This window comes from Zonotrichia leucophrys, chromosome 7 (assembly GCF_028769735.1).
Source record: "Zonotrichia leucophrys gambelii isolate GWCS_2022_RI chromosome 7, RI_Zleu_2.0, whole genome shotgun sequence".
Classification (NCBI taxonomy): domain Eukaryota; kingdom Metazoa; phylum Chordata; class Aves; order Passeriformes; family Passerellidae; genus Zonotrichia; species Zonotrichia leucophrys.
This window is the reverse complement of record NC_088177.1, coordinates 12957539-12977693: the sequence shown is the minus strand read 5'-3', so window position 1 is coordinate 12977693 and position 20155 is coordinate 12957539. Positions and strand designations below refer to the sequence as shown.

At 39.7% G+C, this 20155-nt stretch overlaps 1 protein-coding gene across 12 annotated transcripts in view; it reads left to right on the top strand.

The window, feature by feature from the left end:
- PCNT (pericentrin) overlaps window positions 1-20155 on the top strand; it is a 70099-nt gene that overhangs the window by 5477 nt on the left and 44467 nt on the right. For 6 of the 12 annotated variants that reach the window (XM_064717660.1, XM_064717661.1, XM_064717668.1 and 3 more), the window contains exons 2-19: window positions 205-402; window positions 1860-1910; window positions 2693-2869; window positions 3604-3747; window positions 6003-6167; window positions 6455-8914; window positions 9000-9092; window positions 9304-9480; window positions 10447-10702; window positions 12473-12531; window positions 12707-12881; window positions 13451-13587; window positions 14116-14227; window positions 15160-15192; window positions 16794-17058; window positions 17301-17388; window positions 17933-18149; window positions 19031-19269. In XM_064717660.1, the coding sequence (XP_064573730.1) occupies window positions 205-402; window positions 1860-1910; window positions 2693-2869; window positions 3604-3747; window positions 6003-6167; window positions 6455-8914; window positions 9000-9092; window positions 9304-9480; window positions 10447-10702; window positions 12473-12531; window positions 12707-12881; window positions 13451-13587; window positions 14116-14227; window positions 15160-15192; window positions 16794-17058; window positions 17301-17388; window positions 17933-18149; window positions 19031-19269 (5046 nt within the window). The remainder of the gene's footprint in view (window positions 1-204; window positions 403-1859; window positions 1911-2692; window positions 2870-3603; window positions 3748-6002; window positions 6168-6454; window positions 8915-8999; window positions 9093-9303; window positions 9481-10446; window positions 10703-12472; window positions 12532-12706; window positions 12882-13450; window positions 13588-14115; window positions 14228-15159; window positions 15193-16793; window positions 17059-17300; window positions 17389-17932; window positions 18150-19030; window positions 19270-20155) is intronic. The other 6 variants (XM_064717669.1, XM_064717666.1, XM_064717663.1 and 3 more) reach the window with 4 other exon arrangements.

The window sequence follows — 20155 nt, the reverse complement described above, 5'->3', positions numbered from 1 at the left end:
TAGTGCTGGTGTGAGATTTGTTGCTTGATGGCACAGTTATCCAGTATGTTGTGAGTTATCCAGGCAGATAAAGCAGTTTTTCTGCAGATGTATATAATTTCTCAAGACAGGAGCTCTGTCACCCATGACTGTGTTAATCTTGTGGTCCTGCTACTTTTTCCTTGCTTACCTCTCCCTGTACCTCTTGCAATCTTTCCTGAACAGTTTGCTCACTTCAGACAGCGAAAAGCAAAGGGCGACGTCGCGCAGCCGCAGAAAAAGGCGGCGAAGAGGAAGGGCTCGGCTGTCCACACGCATGACCTTCCGAAGGAAGAGCACCCAGTAGCAGCCAGACATGCTGGGAAGGGCTTAGAGGCTCAGGCTGGAGACACCAGCCTGCCAGAGGCACCAACAGAGGCACAGGTAAATTTTAGTATTTCTTGCCTTCACTCTGCTCCATTTGCAGGTGGTTGTTTGACTCCATTGAGTGTTAGCTCATGGGCCGCTAGCTGCTCCTGAGAGGTAAGGGAACTGCTGTTATTTTCACTTAGAAAAGTTCACTCTCTAACAAAGTCATCTCATTTAGTAAGACATTACATGGCCTGGGCAGCTGTTATTGCCCAGGAGCTGTTAGCCTGCTAAATTCAAGTTTTTACTGCCATGGACTCCTCTTTGGGCAGACCTGCGGTTATGTGGCTGTGAATTCATCAAATGGCAAATCTGGATTGGGAGATCAACAGATTAAAAACTGCCAGGACCTTGTAATGCAGAGGATTAATTTGGTTTTGTATCATTTGGCTGGCTCAAATATGTTTAAATGTTTTCCGAAAAACTATCTTTTATTCCAGCAATTGTAAAGCCAGCATAGATGTTATTTCTACAGATTTAAGGTGTGGCTTTTCTTGTGTCTGATGCATTTTGGTATGTATGTACTGATGGCTCTCTAAAGGTAGTCATGTTCTCTGTGGAAAGAATTTTGTGCCTTCTGCACCAAAAAACACCTTTCCAGATGTTGGTGTGTTTCCACAACATACCACAATAGCACCAAACTAAAGTGTTTGCAAGCCTGCAATGATGTGGGATAAAATTTGTGTGTTATCTTGCTTTCTGTTGTGAGGGTATCCCTGATGCTTTCAGGATACCTTCAACAAAATGTTAGCATTGCAAGGGCTTTTATGAAGCTACACACTGAGGAAAAGCATGTTGTTTTGTCACTCAGCCATAGCAGTGTCCTTGCTGCATTTGTGTGAACTTAAATTAAAAAAACAAAAATCACTTACTGCTGCTAAGCAGCTTTTTTCAAAATAGCTGGCTGGTAAAGCAGCTGGAATTCTAGGTTACCTGGAGAGGGTGCCTCCAGGGAGACAGTGATCATTGGGAACTACTTCCAGCAGACTCAAAATGCAGGGAGAGCTGTGGACTGCCTTTTCCAAATAATGCCAAAATAGTCATTTTGGTCTTGTTCTGACTAGGTATCAAACTGTTAAATCTGTGTGTCAGAAAAAGGTGTTGCTTTTGTGGTTACCTGAATGGTTTTAGCATGTTTGTTAATCTATCTCCTGTCAGTTTACTAATTTTTAGTACTAGATTAAAGGTTGCTCACATATTTACCAGCTCCAACAGCAGAGGATCAAGTATTGAATCAGTGTTGAGGCTTAGCCCTAAATTTAAGTGGATATTTAAATACTTGTGTTTGTTTTTTTGCAGTTTAGTTCATTTCACCATGAAAGACCAGCTGGATTTACCATAAAGTCAGTTTCTCACAACACAGACCTTTCTGGCTCATACTTAAGATGCTTCCAAAATTATTCTGTTTTTCCTTATTTTTATTTAAAATAGCTATGATTTAGTGTTTGGGGTTTTTTTTGTTTATTTACCAGGGCAGCACTGATTTGTCTAGCTGGGAGTCACTGGATGATCATGCAACTGAAGTAAGTGTGAAAAGGTGTATCTTTAGTAAAAGGTCCTGAATAGCTGAAAAAGACTGATAATTGGCTGCTAAAATGATTAATTGAACATGGTTATCAAATATGATGAAACTGATGTGATTTCACTATTTTATAGTATAAACCAGGCATTTCTCTGTGTGTGCATTTACTGGCTGTGAAAATTGGGTTTTGTAAAATCAAAGCCTTAGCCCAGAGAAGTGGGAATGTTTCAATGCTTCCAATTGATACATGGGTTCATTTTTCATTGTTTCATACAATACAAACAAAATGTATTCAAAATGAAGCACAAGATACTGTGTTCTCTGTGGTGATTGTAACAGTGTTGCTCCTAAGAAACTACAGAAATTTCATTTTAGTTGAAGAGCTTTACATTGTTTCTCATTTGGGTGGACTGTTCTCCAGCCAGATGGATGTAAAGGCTTTGTTTAAATTAGTAATATTCTGCTTCCTTCCTCACAACTGGAGGCATTTAAATCCCAATACATGTCAAAATGGCATGTTGCCTTCATTTGGTGCTATAGAATCACAACACTTTACTTTTGTGCCTTAAGCTATCATTAAATGTATGATCATTTTTAATTCAAAGTTTTTAAATCTTAAGGATTTTGTATATATAATGTTTCTATTAGATACAAAGTCCCAGCATTGAGTTAATTTTAAAGTAGAATTTGCCCAGGACTTAACCTTGAAGCTGAATTTGTTTTCAGATGAATCACAAAATGATGTTTTTAGTGAATAAATGCATTTCTGTTTCCTTGATGAAGAACGCTGGGATAAATCCTGCAGAGTACAGCGAGGCTGATGCTCAGGTGTGCCAGGGGAGGATAGCTGAGCTGGAGAGCAGGCTGCTGGAGAAACAGGAGGCAGTGGAGAGACTCACTGTGCAGATGGATGAGCTGCAGGACCAACTCACCCAGCACAACGATTCCATGCAGCTCCAGGTGTGTTCAACAGAGCTGGAGAATGGCATAATGGTACCTTTTTTGAATCCTAAAAATATTTCAATCTCAAAAATCTGTTAGTGGGAAGTACTTCACCTGGCTAACATGTACTGCAAAAAGAAGCGTCCTCTTCCAGAATATTAAAAAAATATTTTGCATTCCCTTTCTCTAACAATTCTGTGTAAAGGTAAATTATTACCATATGCTTTTTAACACTAGTTATTTTCCCCTTTATATGTTCTTTTTCTCATTCTAGTATTGGGAAATCAAGACATTTCCTGTTGGTAAGAAATAAATTGCAAAGATAAATGTGATTAACATAAAATAGGATTAATGTATCCCATCTCATTGGCCTCCTCTCACATGACTGAAGGGAATTGCAGATAGGAAACAATTTAGGGGGTACTAAATATTCATTGTGTCCTTTTTGAAAACTTGATTGCTTTTTACATCAATGAGAGCTACAAATTTGGAAGTAAAAATACCAAATTCATTGCTGGCACCCCATAATTTGTTTTTAAAATCACTTTTGGTTAGGTTTGTCATCTCTGAGATCAGTTTAAGACTACTCTTCCTTCATGCCTGCCATCATCTTTGGACACAAAGATTTCTTTGGTTAAAACAGAAATGTGACTATGGACTCTGTAATGGCTCTGCTTCAAGAAAACCTACTTGGTTCCAAATGTGTTAAGAATATCTTAATGTCAAAAGTGCCCTTCTTGTGACCCCTGTAGGAAAGCACAGTTCAGGAGCAGAATGAAATCATCAGGAAGTTAACCAGCTGCCTCCAGCAGGCCAAGAAGGACCGGGATGAGCTGCAGGAGGAGGCTGCACGTGTGGCTGGCCAGATCCACGATTTACAGCTCCAGTTACATCAGGTGTGCCTCTCCTCCAGTTTGCATGTCATTACAGAGACTGCAAGAACAACTTGAGACTGTGAATGTAAAAACCTTGAGCTGGTCATGTAGCTCCTTGTAGTTCAGTTTGTAGCACAGCAGTGAAAGTGGTTTCAGGGCAGGGCAGGGTTTTTTCCTGGTTGCTACAGAGAAGTCCTGGAAATAACCTCAGATTTTCCACTTGCTTGTGTAATGTTTTGAAGGTCATTGCACTTCTTTGTTCATCACATAAGCCCTTGTTAGGGAATTTTGCACAGTGTTGTTGGTGGTATTATGGGTTGAGTGAAAGCGTTAGACAAGCCCTGCCTTAGGTTCAGATTTTTGGCAGCAGCTTGAATTCAGGTGAAGCACACCTAAACAGCTCTGGCTGATGAGTTTGTAAGAAGTGCAGATCAGGTTTGTCATTAATTGAGTTATTTACTGAGTAGGCAGAAGATTAACAGACAAATGGCCTTAAACAGGTTAAAACAACTACTAGAAGATTACATTAAGCAGTGCAGAACATAAAGGTATCTCTATTATAGCTAGCAAAGAAATACTATAGATTAGGAGTCAGTGTAACTTATCACTGAACTGATGAAGTACAGAGATTGCTTTCCCTCAACCCCCAAGAGAGTGACCACAAAGTGGCATCCCAGCTTTGGGGAAGGCCCCACACATTTCTACACAATGTGCACAAGACTTCTGCCTTCTGAAAATTTGGTGTAGCTTTAAGGGTCTGTGAAGTAAAGTGTCTGTCAGTCAGAAATTCAAACTCATCTTCCTTAAACCTCTCTCCCCAAACAAGATGTTTATTGTCAGCTGGGAATGCCACCTCCATAGTGCCAGAAATATCTCACTACCAGACAGATGTCTGGCCTGAAATATTTCACCAATTAGCAAATTCTTGTGAGGGGGGAGATGCCCTGAGCTCTTGCACCAGCTGATAGGCAGAACAGATAAGCCCTTCTGTGGTGGGGGAATGTCCTGCCACAAGTGGTTGGTGGCCTGTGCACAACTGCTGCTATACAGTTTGGGCTTGCATGTGATCATTTGTCCTTTGCCAGAGAAATGTGTGAGTTTCTGCTTGGGCAACTGGAACATCTCAGCTGTTAGACAGAAACTTGCTCTGCTGAGGCCATGTGACTTGGCTCAAAAAAAGAAATTTAAAATGACACAGTTCAAGCAGCCTCTCTGACACATAGGAACCTGCTTCAGTGCAACAGGTTGATTATGGATCTAATCTATGTATACTGCAGCCTTTCTCTGCTTTAACATGTATTTTTTAAAGTGCTTTATTCTTTCTTGGTGATACTCAGCGTTCCAGTAGCTATTCTCTTTGAACCTATGTATTTGTTGTCCTTGGAGCTTTGTAGTATATGCCAAAGAGAAATGTTTCTGTGTATTAACTGTTTCAGGGTTGCAGGATATGGGATTACAAATCTTAAAAATTTTAAAAATAAGAACTGAGACTTTTGAGTCTGGATTATTTTAATGGAGTTTCTTATGCCCTGAAAAATGCCTGCTAAATGAAATTTAGTAAAATAACAAAAAATACTGCTTTCTATCTACAGTTCTGGTTGCAACAGCAAAATATAGTAAAAGTTAAGGCTACTCAACAGATGTTTGGGATTTGCACCATAAGCCATTGAAAGACAAGGATCAAGCCTCAATAGCATTTCAGGCATATTTTAAATAAGTTTAGTGAGATGATGCACATTGTGGAAGGATGTCAACTTTGATATCAGATGAAAGCACTAATACTGTCTTACATATTCTTTCTTGGTTTTAGCAACATACTGAGAAAAACATATTAAATAAAACATATTTTATGTTATCCTGACTGGAGAAATGTTTTCCTTTGATTTCAAGGGATGTGGAAAGGAAAAAACAACCTTTAGTAATGAGCTGTAAATCCTTTGCAGAGAAGGTTTTGCTCATTTTCCTCTTCATGGCATGTCCAGTCCATTGGGAGTTCTGCTTTGTATTGGAGGAATTCAATATGATTTATTATGCTAGATTTATAGGTTCATCATGTTAGAAAAGTCACCACAGGGATGAATTATCTAACATTTGCATCTTTTCAGTAGGTAATAGTATCTAAAACATGACAAGTGTTGTCTGCCTTTTTAGGATGATTTTTATTCCTTGAGAATGAAAGATTTACGGTAAATAAATAGATTTGTTTACAGTGAGTCTTCTGTATGGGTTGTTTGGATACAAACTTTCTCCTGACTGTGAGTGCCTTTTGTGTCCAGGTTACTGAGCTGCTGAGGAGTAAAGGTCTCAGGAAAAAGGAAGGATTAGAAGCCCAGCAGCAAATGTCCTTGTTTCAGGATCGTCTCAGAGAGCAGAATGCGCACTTGGAGAGTCTGCGTGAGAAAGCACATGACCTGCAAGTACAGCTGGAGTCTTCCCAAAAGGTAGAATCTTCATTTTTTAAAAATTATTTCAAATTTGATGATAACTTGAATTTGCTGTACTGACATATTTTTAAAAAAAACATTTTTTTTATAGAAATTTAGAGAGATTGTGATGACTGCCATATATAATTGAAACAGCTTAATGTCTTGTTCCTTTAAGAGTGTAACTGGTAGTGCCATAAATAGAAACCTTAAACTTAAATGTTATTTCTGAATGCAAATTAAAAACATGAAGCTTAAGGAAATGAAATCATCATACACTTTATATGTAATATTTTCTTTTTAAGAATACCAAAGATAAAGAAAATCTGCTTGCCCAAATGGAAGAGGATATGAAAGATACAGTGCAAAAGCTACACAAAAGCATAGATGAAAAAGAGCAATTTATTAAAAGTCTTCAAGATCTACTGACATCAGAAAGATCTGGCTTGTCTGTACTACAGCACACACTTTCTCTTCAGGACTCAGAAATAACAGAATTAAAAAAAGAAATTGCTTTATCCAAAGTGAAAGAACAGCAACATATTGAAGAACTGAGAATCAGTCATGAGAAGGATATTTGCAGACAGTTGGATAACTTGAGGAATGAGCTGGAGATGTGCCACAGAAGAGAGATTGCCGAAGCCAAGCAGATCTATGAAAAAGAAATTATTTTAAAATATAAAAATGAACTTGAGCAGTTCAAGAAGGAACTCTATGCTTTGAATTCTGATGAAAACATTCAGAATTTGAATGGCATAATAATTGACTTAAATGTAAGGCTTCAAGAATCTGAAATTGGTAAGGAAAGTTTGAGGAAGAAACTAGAAAACCAACGGGAAGACTTTCAGAGGGAAAAATCTGAAATAGAGACTAAATACAAGGATGTAATTGATGACCTTAAGTATCAACTTTCTTCTGCAGAAGAGAAAGCAAAGGAAGCCCAGCGATATAAAAAAGAAAAACAGTCCTTGAATGAAGAGATTCAGAAGCTGAATTCCTACATCCAGGAATTAAGTGAAAAGCAACTTTATGAGGCTAAAAAATGTATAGGTGTAAGGCAAAATCATGATGGAGAGATTGTCTCCAATAAACAGTTACTGGAATTGAGGGAAAAGCAGGTTTTATCAGGGAGGTGTCAGCTGCAGGGAGTGGGTCTGGAGGAGGTTTGGGACAGAGCATGCCAGCTGGAAGGCAGGGATGAGCCAGTGTATCAGCCAGAAGTGGAGTTCCAGTCTGACTCCTCAAGGGATCAGTTAGAAGAAACAAGGAATTTAGAGATCATGAGGGATAATGGAGGTGGTGAGGGGGAGAACCTGTCTGAAGAACCCTTGTCAGAGCTGGGGCTTCTCAGTGGTGATGAGGGTATATTGGATAAATACCTCATTGCCACAGAAACTCCAGAGGACTCCTATGGCTCCAGCTCTTGGGAGGGCCCTGCCATTGAGGAGGGCAGATGCAATATGTGTGGGTTAGACAGCAGTGTGCTCCTAGAACCCAGCAGAGAGTTTGTGTCTTCTTCATTAAACTGTAGCCTTGAGGAGGGGACCTGTCTCAGTGCCTTGGCTCAGGACCTTTCTGGAGAGGCAGAGGTGGGAGCAGAGGCCTTTGTTTCACGTGTGTCAGATGGCTCCCTGCAGCAAAACAAAACTGGGGAGCACGGTGACACAGAGGATGAGATGATGTGTTTGGCAGAGAGACATCTGAAGCCAGCTGAGCTGCTCCATCAGGAGGCAGCCTTGGAAATGCCTTATCAGGACACCCAAGGAGCTGTTGGAAACTGGGAAGAAGCCATGTCTGAGCTCTCTCATAGGCATGCAGAACTGGAGGAAGAACATGAAGCACAGATCTGTTGTGAAAAAGCACTTCAGAGAATGGAGAAGGAGAAAGAACTTGCAAACAAACACATGCTTCTACTAAAGCAGCAGGGTGAGGGTGGAGGCCAGCCATCCCTAACCCAAGGGTCAAACCCCTCTGTCTGGCTAGAAATGGTGAAGGACCTCCAGGAGGAAAGGGACATGTTGGTGATGCAGCTGCGAGCTCAGGAGCAGTCAGTGAGAGATGCTCAGGGGCAGAACACAGCTGCTGGTTCTGGGACAGGCCAAGGGCAGGCTCCTTTTGGCCATCAGCTGGCAGCTCTGCAAAGCCAAAGGGATGGGATGCAAAGCCAGCTTGATGCTCAAAGGGCTAAGAATCAGAGAATAGCAGAGCTGTTGAGTCAGAAAACCATATCTGAAGAGACATTGCTAAAAGAACTGGAGTTGCTCAAAGCTGAAATCAGTAATAAAGAAGAAAATTTAATGCTTTTGTTGAAGGAAAAAACAGCCTTAAGAGAGAGACTATCCAATGTGGAGGAGGATCTGTTGAAAGCAGAAAAAGCATTAGCAGAGAATGCTGGCATCATTGAGGACCTTGAGAAAAACATCCATGAGCTTAATGCTGAAATGAAAAACATCAAAGAAATACAGCGGCGTGAAAGACTGAGCTATGAGGACAGGTTGAACCTCAGCAACCAAGAAATTACTAAACTAACTGCTGAAATAAAGGAAAAGATTACTGAATACAGTGAGGAAAAAAACCAGTTGACTGAAGAAATTACCCAGTTGAAAAAGGCTCATTTGGAGCTTGAGGCTCGCTTGCAGGAGTCCTGTCAGGCTGCCCAGGAGGCTCAGTCCAAGCTGGAGAAGCATTACAAGGAGGAAATGGATAAGATGGAGACTCAGCACCTTGCTGAATTAACTGAAGTGAGTTTGGCACATGAGAGAGAGGTAGGAAACCCTGGTAACTGCAGGAGTCGTGGGATTTCTGAATGCTTAAGGTAGCCATTGCAAATGTTTGTATGCCTGTTTTCAGATTAAAGAGTTAAATGCTGAAATAAAAGACAAAGTGGAAGAGCAACAGAAGTTGGAAGAAAAAAGAAAGGAAGAGATTGCTGTGATAAAAAAGGTACATGCTGTAATTTGGTTTATTTTGGAAAAATCAAATAATTTTGCATTATCATGTAAGCAGTGTAAACACTTTAGAGATGTGAAATTCTATTTATGGGGTTTTTTAATGTTTTTGATTTGGGGGCAGGAGGATAGAGAATTCTTGCTCCATAATTAGGGCTCAACAATCATATTTTGAAGGAAGCTTTTCATCAGAGCGTTCTCTGCAGGTTCATGAACGGGAGCACGATCGGGAGATCGCTGAGCTGGCTGCCAAACACGCAGAGCAAATGGAGAAGCTCCGTGCTGAGCTCAGGGAGGAGCAGAGGCACCTTTTAGATGAACTCCAGCAGCAAATGGCAGCCACACACAGAGCAGAGCAGGAGCAGGCTCAGCTCCAGTCCCAGGTAAAACCAGGAGATCTCACAGTGATTAATACAGTTCTTAGCTGGCTTGATGAGCTCCAGCATAGACAGAAATCAGGGAGCCTTCTCCTTAATTTCTGTGGCTATTACACATGGTGCTGCAACCAAAGGAAAAGCAGTTTTCTCTTGGCAGGTGGTAGTAGATATATTTTAGAGGAGTTCTCCAGAATCCTCGCTTTATATTATATTTCAAGTATTTAATATATATTTTAATATATATATTAATATATAATTATGTCTTAACATTCATTCTGAAGAAAACTGGTTGTTTAAATTGATGATTTTAAGAGAAAAAACAGCTTTGTGATTTTTTGTCTTGGCAAGTTTAACAAGCTAATTTTATAAAGGATATAAACCCCTCCCACTTGTTAATTATCCCACTATTAATAATTAGGAATGCTACAGTGTGAAAACCTGACTTTTACTTCTATATATTTCTTGTGTTTTTGAACGTTTTCACTAAATGAAAGTGGAAATGGAAAGAATGGTCTAGTGTTAGGTGTGATTACAACCTGTTGGTACACTGGGCAGTTGACTTAAGATTGAGAAGTGGTGAATTTTATTTCTACTTCTGCAGTATCACTTAGAACTTTACTTTGCTAACAAATTACAACCAAGAGCAACCATAAGGAATTCTTTCAATAGACAGTGACTTCGTGGGGTGAGCTCGTGTTCTGCTTTGATGTGAGGAAGTGGACAGGTACAGGATATTTTGTAGGAAATGAAGAGGCAGATAAAAAGCCTTTTCACATTGCACTGAAAACTTTAAAATATTATAGTAGCTTATTTTAAGGGTTCCTTTAAGGGTCCCCTTGCACAAAGAAACCCTCTCCGAGTACAGAAAGGCAAAACTTAGCTGTGTTTAACAGTGAAAACTGGAACTAGTGATGAAAAAGCGAGCACATGTCATTAGAGGGGAGGGAGAAACCCTTTTTTACTCCACTGCAGACACTGCACAGCCTTGAACTGGAAGCTTTACGCCTGACCTTAAACAATATGCACACCTCTCAGCTGGAGCTTACACAGTCCAACCTGAGGAAAGAGAAGGAGACTGCCCTCATGGAGCTGCGCGAGATGCTCAATGACAAGCGTGCTCAGGAGGTCGCCCTTCTGCAGAGCCGCCACCAGCTGGAGTGGGAGAGGATCAAAGAGCAGTGTCTGAAGGAAAAAGAAGACCTTGAGTCCAAGTATCAGCAAGAGCTAGGTATTAAAAGTGGGGAATAAGTGTTTTCTTACTGCACAGGTTCCTGTCTTGGTGTGGAGCTGGCCTGTGAATCTTGCCCTCTAATGTGGGCAAGAGTGCATGTTTTATATATGAAAATGAAGCTGTGCAGACCCAAGTTGAATTGTTCTTAATCTATGAATTAGTGCTAAACTGAGCTACTTTCTTTCAGGAGGCTTTAAACCAAGTTCTCATAAAGAACTTGTTCAGTGCAGAGAATAGGCTTATCCCTTATGTTTTTTAAGGTTTTTCTTGCCCTAAGTCAGCACTCTGTTATCTTTGAGAAGGTATGTGAATGCTTCCTGGCTTACCCTCTCAGTGTTAGGAAGGAGTTGGGAAGGAGCTGAAAGGCTCAGTGAGAACCTTTGACCTGCACTTCATAAGACTGTATTTTGGCATAAGCAAGAAGCAATTGCACCTCATAGAACTGAAGGCCTGCTGAGGATGCTCTTGGCATTGTTTGGGAAATTTCCCTCTTTGCAGGTCAGACCTTTTTTGACCTGTATGGCAGAGCTTGAGGAATTTCTGGAGGAAGGTGAATCTTGCAGCACCTCACTGAAGAAGTTGACAGAATCACAAGCTGGTTGGGGTGGAAGGGCTCTCTGGAGATCATCAAACCCCCTACTAGTGCAAGTTCCCCCAGAGCAATTTGCACAGGATTGTGTCCAGGCATGTTTTGAATATCTGCAGAGAAAAAGGCTCCACAGCCTCTCTGGGCAGCCTGTTATGGGACTCTGTCACCCTCTCAGTAAAGAACTTTTTCCTTGTGTTTAGATGGATCCATGGGGAACACTGCTAGTTTCAGGCCTCCAGCCAGACTCTGCACTGCTCATCACACCCTTCTGAGCTCTGAAATTAGGTTTAGAAACCATTCCTTTAGTTGTCCTTCCCAAAGAGAAAGAAAACATTCATTTAAGGGCGTCTCTTTTTGACCTGAAAGTAGGAAACCATTTGTTACCACCAGTAGTGCAGTGAAGGGACAGCACAGTGGGATCTGGGAGCAGGAGGAGGTCAAGATGCTGTTCTTTATATCAATGCTCTTAAACTATATTTTAGTATTGTAACTTAATACCAGTTTTAATCTAAGTTTTTCTTTCCCCTGGAAAAACTTGAAATAATGGTTGCATATTATAAACTATTAATTATAAATAAATCTAGGTAATGTTGCTGATAGGCCTTTACAGGGTTCCTTCAATTCAAAAAAGGGGCCAAACAAGAAGCTGGAATTATTCAGGGGAGAACTTGAAAGGAAGAATCTGTTGGTGTCAGTGATAACTGAGCAGAGAGTGACATCTGTCTTGCAGTCTTTTTTACTAGACATTTGTAGAAGAAATTCTTAAGTTTTCTACCTGCTGCTGCTGCATGCTACTACTTCTGTCTTTTCTGTGCTCATGGTGGTGTGCAGTGAAATGTTAAAATGACATCAATATTCCTTTGAATCTTTAGAGTTATTTTTCTTTTTAGTATCATGTTCTCTGTAGACTTAAGCAGCCTTTACTAATTAAATTGAACTTTACTTTCTGAGTTGTCTTTGCAGCTGTAAGTTCTAGAATGCTTGTTTTCTAAAATGAAAGTGAACTAGTGGGATAGAACATAGCAGCAGGTGTGGCTAGAACCCAGCATCTTATCCTGCTCTATGCCTGCCCATTTAAGTCCTGAGTTTAATGTTGAAAATTGTAATCTCATTCATATTTCTACTTACTATTTAACACTGTTTTATGTAAACTTATTAATAAGTATTTTATTTCACAGTTGACCAGAGAAAGAAAATAGAATTGGAAATGGAAGAGACACATGTCCAGGCATTAGAGGTACAAATTCTGTTCTTTATATGAGAAAAAAAGAAAGGTCCTTTCAGAAAGCAAGAGCTGGTACAAGTCCCAGATCTGCTACAGATTTATTGCCAAGGACAAATAAATGGAGAAAAAGAATCATGAATTTACTAAACGTGTTTGCTTTAATATAATGCATGTTTTACTCTCTTAGATTCTCAAAAGAGACTGGGAATTGGAGTCTGATAGACGTTTACAAAGTGTGTGTGAGGAGCTGTGTGGAAAACATCAGGCTGAGATGATTGCACTGCAGAAATCTCTGGAAATGGATCTGGAGAAAGTCAGAGCAGAGCTGGGGCTTCTTTCTGTAGAGAATGTGCAATCTAAAAGTAAGTATCATGCTCTGGGAGGCAGCTGTTTTATTGAGCAGAGACATTGATTTTACAACCTGTATGAAAGCAAATACAAGCTGTATTTATGTAGCCTTATTTAAAAACTGGGAGAGTGGTATGAGACTGTCTAGACCAAGTTGTAAATTAAAAATTATTTAAAACCTGCATAGCATTGTTGCATTTCCACAAGGTGAACATTAAAGGGAGGTGCTGTTTTGTTCCCATCTGAAAACCTGTTCTGACAGTTGCTGAGTTAATCAAAACTGTGGTTAATATTAATAGAAGCTTTTTCTAACAAAAAAATACATTTGGATTGTGGAAAGTTAAGGCTTAATGGAACAAATGGTTGTCTCTTGGCTGACTAACAGTGTGGGATGCACAGAACAAGAAAGCAGTGCATGGAAATATTTAACTTGCAAATACTTTACTGTTCAAGCATTTCTGTGATTCCCTGAAAGCTTATGCTGAAGCTAGAGAGAATACATTTCTGTTTTTGTTGCACAGAAGTTGTGCAGGTTATTCATTAGCTGAGATGAGGGAGTAACAGAACTAATTTTGAATTTTAGTGAAATGTATAGAATTGGAGAGGCAACACCAGTTAGCCATCTCAAAGTTACAAGAACAGCTGCAGGCTGAACATAATCAACTCCTAGAAGACATAAAGATGAAAAGCCAAGAAAAAGAACAGGATCTTCAGAAGGAAGTAAGTTACATTTCTTGAGCAGTTCAGAGTAGTTGATTTCTCTTTGTTACAAAAACTAGATCCTATGCATATTGTTTGGGTGACCTGTTTGTATTTAGGGATGTTACTGAAAAAGCAAAATGCATCATGAAGCAGGTAAATACTCTGGGAGTTTGTGTAAGAGTTCAAAACCTTTGGAATGCAGTTGCCTTGGTGCCATTGTGTGCCATCTCTTTATCTAGATTTATTTGCCTAAATTTATGGTTCTCATATTTTATTTTTATCTGGCTAATGCCTTATTTTTTTTGCCAGTGGAGATACTTATGGCAGCAGGAACAAATTCTTCCCTCTCAGAGGAGTGGGTGTAAGAGTTGAGATGCTGCTACTCAGTATCTGATACTGTCAGGAGCTGAGTGGTGTTGTCACTGTTTCCACCTAGTTCTGACAGAAGTGTCTCTTCAGTGTAAAATAAGCCCTGAGAACAGAATTGTTTAACAAGTTGTGGTGGAATGGTTGTTTTTTTTTTTTTAACATGTTTTTTTTTTGTAGCTGGACCAGCTTCAGGTCAAGCATGAGCAACTCAAGGTTCAGTCACAAGAAGAAATGAGGCAGCTTTGGTCTCAGCTTGACAGCACCCGAGCAAATCGGCAAGAGCTAAGTGGTATGTTCATAACTGACACATTTTATTTGATTTTTTGCCTCTTCATACAGAAGGACACATGATTGACACAAAATGCTTTTAGCTGTTTTACCAGAAACACACAGGAAGGCCACAGTGTCAGTGGGTTGTAGCCCAGTGATGTGTCTGTAGGTTGAGGTGAGTTGGTGTCAGATAACAGGTTCTGCAGTGTGAAAAAGCATGGTATGACTGTGGGGGAAAAGCTTACTCCTGTGCTTTTCCTTTCCCTTCTCACTCCATTCCTGCACACTGTAAAAATACTTCATGAAAATGAGAGGTTTTTCATTGAAATGTCAAATTAAGTATCATGTAATTAAAAACTGGAGAAAATGCTGGTCAGTGCAGTAACATGCTCCTGTTTGTATTTCTGTTTCAAGAGTCAGGTGTATTAAATAAAACAGCCTGTTTTGCAGTGTAGTGGTTGGAGATGACATGCACTTCTGACATAAAATATAACATGTCTTAGATATATGTGCCCAGACATTTATAACACATGAAAAAACTTGTGTGGAAAAGGAAAACCTAGAGACCATGACTCTGCCAGTGTTCTTGTGTTGAGCCTCTAAAATGAGGTTCTTGAGTTCTGCTGGAGTAGTTAGAACAGAAGGCACATGTAACATACTTCAAATCCTGTTTCAGATTTTCTGAATAATATAACTTTAAGTAGCTTTTGAGCTGTATTAGGGTTTGGTTTGGTCATACATGAAATAAGTAGCTTTTTCTGTTAGGCAGACTTTACCTTGACTGTTTCATCTTTTTGTTTTGGTATTACAGAATTATAGTACATAGCATTTCATAGTATTGGCTTGAATTGTTCTCTGTAGCCCTGACCTTTAACATTTCATGTTTTTCTGTGTTACTAACCATTCACAATCCCATTCTTTGGACCCTTTCTGTTTTCATCTTTCATCAAGGTGGGGAGACCAGAATGCAGGCCCATGGCCCAGGTGAGGATTTCTTGGTGTGTGAGATCTTAAAGGTGTTTTGTTTTGCCCTGCTGCTCTTTGAGTGCTGATTTGACCATGCATTTGGGTTGATGGTGGGATTCAACCAAAGCAGCTGCATGATGGGATTGCTGCTCTGGTGTAAGAATGCCATGCCAGTTCAAAACAATGAAACATTTTTTTGGGTTAATTTTGTGCTAGTAGACTTTGCTGGTTTGGCAAAACCTACCTATGTCAGATTGGACTTCCCCTGCCAACCTCATTGATGGTGTCACTTCCTGTCATTTGATTCCTTTGGTCCCTGTGCCTGGCAGCTTCTCCCTTTGGAAGCAGGCTTGAACCATGGATTTACTTTACAGAATCATGGAGTGGTTTGGGTTGGAAGAGACTTAAAGATCATCTCATTCCAACACCTACCATAGGCAAGGACACTTTCCACTGTCCAATCCCCATCCAACCTGGCCTTGAACACTTATTTCTTCTCTTACTCTTTCTGTTGGCGTTTGCATTGTGAGCATTTTTTCACGCCACAGATGCATTTTCTGGTTTGGTACACAAAACTACGTTGTGACAATCAGTTGTGTTGCTCCTGCATGGCATCCTCTGTTTCCATCAACTTTTCTAAGTTTATCTTGTGTAACATAAGCAACTGCTTTTCTCTGGGAAAGTTGTTTCTTTTCAAGGAACTTCTCAAAATTTCTTCTTCTTGAAATGTATTTCCCTGCTCAGTTGATTGTTTGGGGATTTAACTAACTTGAATTTTTTGGAGACTTGAGCTATTGGGAAAGCTTATCTCTCTTGAGATTTTTTTCCCCTGTTACCTTTTAACTTAGCTAAATGCTACTGCTGCTTTAATACAGAGGTGGGAAAGAAAGCTCCCAGAGGGCTAATGAATGAAAAGGATGCAGTTCTCACTCTCTGGAAGGAGGGCAGCTTGCTGAACCACCCTTGGTAGCTGCTTTTTACTGCATTCCTGTTGTATTGGTTGATTCTTTTAATCCAGTCAGTTCAGCCTCTGAGCACATGATGGGTAGCAAACCATCATTAAAGTATCATTTTATTTTCCTTCCTGTGATTTTTGGTTTTCTGCATAGTTTATGCTCAATTTGGTTTTGTTTGGGTAGTTTTGCCTGGAGCAAATTAAATGCTCTTGAATAATTTATTGTTTCTGGGTGCTACAGCATCAAGATGTGAAGATGAAGCAACAGTGCAGGACTCTGCTTGTTACCAGCCTAGTCCTGGACTGCAAGAAAATGAGGAGAGCTAGCTGTGCTGGTGATTTTGATTCTTAGCATGAGGATGGTTTCTCTGAATGCAGTGTAACTGAGAATGTCTTCTGAGGAAGGAATTTTTGTCTGTCACAAGTTCATTTTTCCTTTCTCATTGCTGTTTGCAGTGAATGGTTCTTACCTCAACCTGTGATCTCTGCCTTTTGTGACTCCCATTGAGAAAGGGAGTAGCTTGTGGTGTTTTTAGTGGAAAAATAATGGGACAATACCATTCCTAAACCACTGACACTTGGCAAATAAACCTGATCTTCACAGAATGACTTGGCCTAAAGAGATGTGTTCTTAGTGCTTGTGTTGGTTTTGCCTCTGTTCCAGAGCTAAAAGAGCAGCTCCTGGCTCGAGCAGCACAGGTAGAAGAAATAGAGTGTTTAAAACAGGAGTTTGAACAGCAGCTTCAGCAGAGAAACAGGGAGCACAAAGCTGAATTGGAACAACTGAGACTTCATTTTGAAAACAAGTTAAATGTTGCTGAGGAAAACTACAAAAAGGAATTGACTTTGTTGCATCAGAAGCCACAAGAGCTGTCAGACTCTTCGCTGCCAGAGTTGGAAATGAGTCAAGATCAAGCAGGGGACAGCAGGTGATCTGTTCTTTTTCCTTCCATTTTGTGACAGCATGCTTCCATTTTATTTTTCTTTGGCATAAAAGATGATATTAGCATCTATTGGGATAGAGCATTAGGTGATGGCCCAGTCCTGAGCAGTTGTTCGAGTGGCTCTTTGCCTACTTTGAGTACTTTGCCTACTACACCATAAATCATCAAGTAAATTTCACTTGATCCATGACATACCATAGTCTGAAACTTTCAAACCCTTTTCTCAGGTCTTCTGTCGCACTTTTTGAAGAGACTGCTGAGAAAGAGACAAGTGTTGCACTTGACCAGCTAAACCAACAACTTGAACAACAACAGGTAAGATTTTTGATATATTAAAAGTTCTACCGTTCTTTACATTACCTGTATGAAAATTGATATCTAAATCCTAGCTCTTGCAAAGAGAAAATTAATTATAGGTGTTTAGTAGGGCTTAATTATTTTTGACAAGAATGTTGTGAATTACCAACTTGAAATAGTTCTCAGCCTCAGTGAGGCTGTAGAGTAGAACAGCTACAACAGTGCTCTGGAATTTTATGTTCTGTTTGTGTTATCCTGTGCTGGGTAAGGAACTTAGCAGTTCTTCTACACCAGTGCAGAATTTGTGGTGTTTGTTTTTTATCATGCTGTTAGTAATTGTTCCTGTCCTGTTCTCTTCAAGCCAAGATGCTAACTGACCCCTCTTACATTTATGCCTCTGTTTTCATGCACCTTGCTGTAACTGAAGATCTCAACACTTTTGCTCAACTTGTTTCAACTTGACTAAGAGTTTGGAAAAGGAATTTTGCTTTCTCTTATTGAAAGATTCTCATCATGGTTGCTTAGAAGCTAAAGATCTCTTCCTAACCCTTTATTTCTGTAGGAAGAACTTGCCTGTTTGCAGCTACAACTTACAGAACAACACAGGCATGAATTGGATTCCTTGAGATCCTCCCTTGCACTTCAGTATAAAGAGGACCTGATGAAAATGAAGATGGATCTGTCAGACAAATATGCCACAGAAATTGAGGCCTTGAAAAGAAAGCATGGTTTAGAACTTGAGCAGCTCCATGCCCAACTTTCAGAACAACAGTCTAAAGGTAAGATGGCCTGACAGACTGGGAAGGGAAACAGTAAGCTGCTTGTGTGGCATATATTTTTCTTTAAATAGGCTTATCTGAGGAAGTTTGCAACTGGTTAGTTTACCCTAAACTCTGGGGAACATTTAACAGATGTGTTAATCCCTTTTCATCGAGCGCTTGTGGGCACATTGAGGTCACTTCTGAAGATGTGGTCATCTGAAGTTGTTTACTCTATGGTAAAAGCTACTAGAACTGGGGAGCAGTTCCTAAAAGGAGTTGATCAGGTTTCATTTTGGATGCCTAGAAGGGCACTGTCACACAAACATTTGGACTAACAATAAAAACTTAGTTAGCTAATTTAACACAGATGATTATAATTGTGTTCCACAGTATGTTGGTTAAAAGGATTAGTAGAGCTGTTTTAATTTGCACTTATATTTCTTATCTTAAATTATTTCTTTTTAATACTTGAGAGGATGTCAAAACTGCTTAAATTAGAATGTTCAGAGATTTGTCCCATCTGACTTCTGGGGAAGTGCCTTGTATAAATATGATGTGCAAAAAGAGGAGATAAAACTTCCATAAATCTGCCATTACGTTGCCCAGAAAGAAGTTCTGCTTCTCTGGCAGCTGCAGATAAGGAGGGAGGTCCTGCCACAGGCTTTATGACTATTCTGTGTATGTTAATACTGGTGAATTCCCAGGGTGGTGATGAAATGGAACAGAGTATAAAATCATCCAGCTAAGGGGTTCTCCTTGTCCTGTATTTAACTTGGTTACTGATAAATTGCAGAGCCAAAACCATTCAGCTTTATTTCTATGCTTCAATAGGAGCTGTTAAAATAAATTCCAGCATGTCATTTTATTGTGTGGCTTGGATTTTTTGTTTTTCTTTCCAGAAATCACCAAACTGTGTCTGCAGAGTGTTCAAGATGTAGCACGCCAGGTTGAGGTGGAGGTGGCTGAGCGAGTGTCTGTGCTGGAGGAAGAGCACAAAGCCAAGCTTGCTCTCTTCAAATCTGAGCAACAGCACATTGCAGAGCTCTCAGAGGAAATAAGGCACTTAAAGGAAGAGCTTACAAAACAAAAAGATTGTTCTGAGCAGAATGAAAAGCATCTGAAAGAAGAAATGGAGAAGGTAATTTGTACTGCAGAACTGTTTTGTGTAGAGTTGGGCAAGCTCCAGCCTGGTGGGAAGGCCAAGGGAGGGAGAAGCAGCACTTGAATTTCAAAGTCCCTGGTTTGGGGATAGCAGCTAAAACTTTAAATGGACTTGTCTGGATAGACATAAATGTTGGAATACACTTCTGTTCTGGGGTGTCTCTTGTACCTCACAGTTTAGGAGTTGAGGCAGTCATACATGGTAACGTCACTCTTACATGTTAAATCAGCTGCTCCAGCTGAGGATAAACTTGGAATAAATGTTAATTGATTGCTTAAATTGCTCCATATTTGAATGCTTATGAGAATTAGATTGGTGAAGCTCTTATTTATCAAGTCCTCCTTTCCACCTTCTTTAAAGAGGCATGGATATATGATATGTATCTTTTTCCAGGCTTATCAACTGTTGGAGAAAGCCAGAGACAGTCTTTTTTTGCTTTCTCTAATGGAGCAATCATTTGCTGCTTTGGCTTCTGTTTTTGTGCTATATGTTTATGTGGCTTTTAAAACAAGTTTAAAAGTTTTTATTCATGCCTAATATAAACACCTAAGATGCCCATAGCTGTATAAGTTGAACTCCTGAAAAGAAGATAAGTGACCTCAAGAGAAATCAACATAGAGTACCATATTAATTCTAGATTTCTGCCTTAATTTTTTCTTATCTTCATAACCCAAATTAATTATTAATAAAGCATTGAATTTAATCCATGTCAGTTTATAAATGGTCATTTCAGCCTTACTTTCATTAGGAACGAGTAGTTCAATACAAGAATTTAATCTTTTCAAGACCTTAAATGCCTGAGAGTGTTCACACACTTCAATTTGGTTTTGGTGGTTTATTCTTTTTTCTTTGGAATAATTGT